Source organism: Populus euphratica, unplaced genomic scaffold, assembly GCF_000495115.2.
Source record: "Populus euphratica unplaced genomic scaffold, PopEup_1.0 scaffold3071.1, whole genome shotgun sequence".
In the NCBI taxonomy this organism is placed as follows: Eukaryota; Viridiplantae; Streptophyta; class Magnoliopsida; order Malpighiales; family Salicaceae; genus Populus; species Populus euphratica.
In genome coordinates this window covers 709-3,779 of record NW_011502887.1, presented here as the reverse complement: position 1 = coordinate 3,779, position 3,071 = coordinate 709, and the positions used below count along the sequence as shown (strand labels likewise).

General features: G+C 37.3%; 1 protein-coding gene across 3 annotated transcripts; it reads right to left on the bottom strand.

Annotated features, from left to right (window-relative positions):
- Nucleotides 1-644: 644 nt before the first annotated feature.
- Nucleotides 645-2,818, bottom strand: LOC105119540 (protein NLP9-like). 3 transcript variants are annotated; one of them, XM_011017686.1, is made up of 5 exons: nucleotides 2,229-2,818; nucleotides 2,130-2,168; nucleotides 1,525-1,803; nucleotides 1,192-1,362; nucleotides 645-1,110 (listed from the first exon to the last, which is right to left on the bottom strand). In XM_011017686.1, the coding sequence occupies exons 1-5, from the start codon at nucleotides 2,640-2,642 to the stop codon at nucleotides 844-846; spliced, it is 1,170 nt and encodes a 389-aa protein (XP_011015988.1). In that variant the 5' UTR covers nucleotides 2,643-2,818; the 3' UTR covers nucleotides 645-843. The 3 variants fall into 3 exon arrangements, with proteins under 3 accessions (XP_011015988.1, XP_011015987.1, XP_011015989.1); XM_011017685.1 differs by having other exon boundaries at nucleotides 2,130-2,818; XM_011017687.1 differs by having other exon boundaries at nucleotides 1,192-1,271; nucleotides 1,611-1,803; nucleotides 2,130-2,818.
- Nucleotides 2,819-3,071: the final 253 nt, after the last annotated feature.

Sequence of the window (3,071 nt, the reverse complement as noted above, 5' to 3'; positions counted from 1 at the left end):
CGGCTATTATTTTGGACCAAAATAGGGTGATGCTACTCTACTAGCAAAATAGGGTGATAATACCATAAAAATCCTTGTCAATGCAACCATGGTTGTATTTTTATGGGTTGCATTGACAAGGATTTTTATTGAAAAGGATTTTTATTGAAAATGCAACCCATAAAAATCCTTGTCAATGCTATTTAATTCATTTTTGTATCGAAATGATGTACAAGTGTTGGAAAAAGTTGCATTCTTCCTCTCAGCCACAACGTTTTTCTTCGCCATAGCAATTCCATTTCCTCTTGGCATCAAATGTGCTATATGGGCAGTCTATATCATTTCCTTGATCGCTATTGCGATCTGCAATTGCCTATAGGTGGTTGTATTTGGTATTCTGAAATGCAATATTCCTCGTGTTCAAATTTAGTGTGATCAGACTCTGTTACATTTTATGCTCTGCGAAACTGTCATAACTTCGTCGGTCCTAAGTTGTATTAAATATCAACAAAACTAGAACACATGTAAATTAGAAAAGTATTTCCGAATAGGAATCTTGATTTTCTATGTTCTAAATGATTTATTAGCGAGAAAGTGTTAGTATGGCACAATTGGAGGTAAGAAATCGAAGAAGAAATTCAATAAAACTGGATAAGGAACTTCACTATCAGGAAATCTCATTACTTCACTAGCAGCAGAGGATGCTAAATATTGCATTGACGACTTCAATTCCTGAGGAACATTTGATAGGACTCATCGACCACAACTTCAATATCAGGTCAAAAGTTGAAAACAAACTATGTTTCTTCAAATACATGGACTTGTTAAGTTTTAAAGGCGAAGGATAGTTCTGTTTCAGCCTTTTTATTTCTTTCCTGCACATGATTTTAGGTGTTTGTGCAGATTTGTAGTTCCCCTTGTGCTTTCCCCTCTGTATCTAGTACTACAACTTTTGCATTTGGCCAAAATTTCTCCATTTTCTCTAACTTCTTCAAAGTATTGCCACACCTTTGATGTCCTCCTTCGTTTGTTTCTAGCGCTGGCATTCAAACGAGAAGTACCCCTGCCGCCCTCCTCGTTATCAGGGCTCGGAGCCTCTGGTACAAATGCAAATTCTTGTTCCTCGACTTCCTGTCAGTTGATAGCCAAGTAGTAAGACATTGACCACATGAAAACCAATCAGCGCTGCAAGAACGGCAAATGAGCACCTACCTGGTCACGAGCCTCCTGTACTTCCTCACCATCACTTGCTGGGTTAGAAATATTGCATAATTCCATGAATTCACTGGAATGATCTTTCCATGACTTCCAGGGGTTCTTTTGCAAGGTAGAGGTGATTTCATTTGAAGCTGCTCCACATGTAGAATTTTGTTCTCCCATTTCCTATTATTAGAAAACTAAGCTGACTAAAGATATCTAATCGACTACATGTAAGAGAACTGTCGTAATGAAAGTCGATTTGTTAAGCTGAAAAAGAGTAAATGTATGCATCATATTAAAAATTAAATACATACAAAATTGAAAGATTTGTTGCTGAGTATGTACCTGGTCATGAGCCTCCTGTACTTCCACACCATCACTTGTTGGGTTAGAAATATTGCAGAATTTCCTGACTTCACTTGAATTCAAGCTGTAATAGCTGTCTGAAATACCCGCTGGTCTGACGTCACTTGTCTCGAAATTCTCTATCCTAACTTCAGAGCTAAAATTAGCCCCACTTAATTGTTCAGAGAAATCTTTCCATGAATTCCTAGATTTCTGTTGCAAGATAGACGTGATTCCAGTTGAAGCTGCTTCAAAAGTAGAATTTTGGTCTCCCACATCCTATTAAGAGAAGACCAAGAGCGGAGTAAAGATATTTAATTGATTACTTGTAAGAGGATTGTCGACAAAAAAGTCGATTTGTTAAGTGAATACATGCATGATTTTTTTTATCATATTAAAAATTAAATATATGGATCGATGATGTTTCTGATCATATAAAGATATTATAGACGAAGGAAAGGAAATATGTACTATTATGCCGAGAAAGCAAAGCAACTTAATTAAGACTCTGAACATGCAAGACGCCATGGCGTTTACTGACAGCCACAACTCAAATGCGTCATCAAGAATATTACGACAGAGAGACAATCAATTAAGAAAATCACCTGTTCATGAGCTTCAACACCAATTTCTATTCCATGGTCAGTTGCGTTCACCGCATCGCTAGCTATGATCATACCATTTGTATTGAAACTACCATTGTCTAATGATGCTGGTAGAGAGCGGTCAGAAATAGCCCCTTCAGATCTAACTACAGAGTCCATGTTATCCTCAGATAATTCCATGCCAGAAATTACCCATGAATTCCTACAGTTCTTCTGCAGGATAGAAGAGATCCCATCTATCAAAAGTTTATGTTCTGAAACATCCTTTGTTTCTGTTGGGAGAAAAAATTCTAAAACGTGATCAACTCTGCTCATGTGAATGTTTTCTAGCTTGAATGAGACAGCAGCGTGAAGGCCAAATTCCCAGGCATCACAAACAAATGGATAAGCATCTGCACTAAGCTCGGAAACATCAGGGATAAAGTACATGCCATTTAATTGAAGTGCTTTTCCAGCTACACCTTGTCCTTCCTCAAGATGGTGTTGTCCACATGCCTCCACAAACCCTTCCATTGTTATGTCATTCAGATAGCAAGCACTTTCAACTATTCGAAGTTTCCCATTTGAATTTACATTACAGTCTCTCCTATCTGAAATCCATGTGAGAGCCAGAGGTAGATTATGTACATTACATGTATATTCCAAAATGTCATATATCTCAACTGAAGCAGCAATTTGATTGATTGAGAAGCACTGTAGAAAACAAAATAATACAATCACATTAAAACTAAATTTGCATGCATGGAATGTGACAAGTGTCAGTGAAGACAAACATTATCCCACCTCCATTATATCTAATCTCCCACTTGGCACTAATAAAGGATTAATTGGTAGCATAAATCATGGCATGATTTATGCCCCATATCTCCCTAACCTTGTCTATAAATAGACAAGCTAAAGAGCTGAAGATGTGTGTGATATACAGAGTGAAAAACCGAGAGA

What these genes read in the sequence shown, in the direction of transcription:
- LOC105119540 (XM_011017685.1), bottom strand. Translation starts at nt 2,642, where the DNA reads ATGGAAGGGTTTGTGGAGGCATGTGGACAACACCATCTTGAGGAAGGA. An exon ending in TACAGGAGGCTCATGACCAG is followed by an intron (nt 1,363 to 1,524) that starts GTACATACTCAG and finishes TTCTAATAATAG; the next exon opens with GAAATGGGAGAACAAAATTC. An exon ending in TACAGGAGGCTCGTGACCAG is followed by an intron (nt 1,111 to 1,191) that starts GTAGGTGCTCAT and finishes ATCAACTGACAG; the next exon opens with GAAGTCGAGGAACAAGAATT.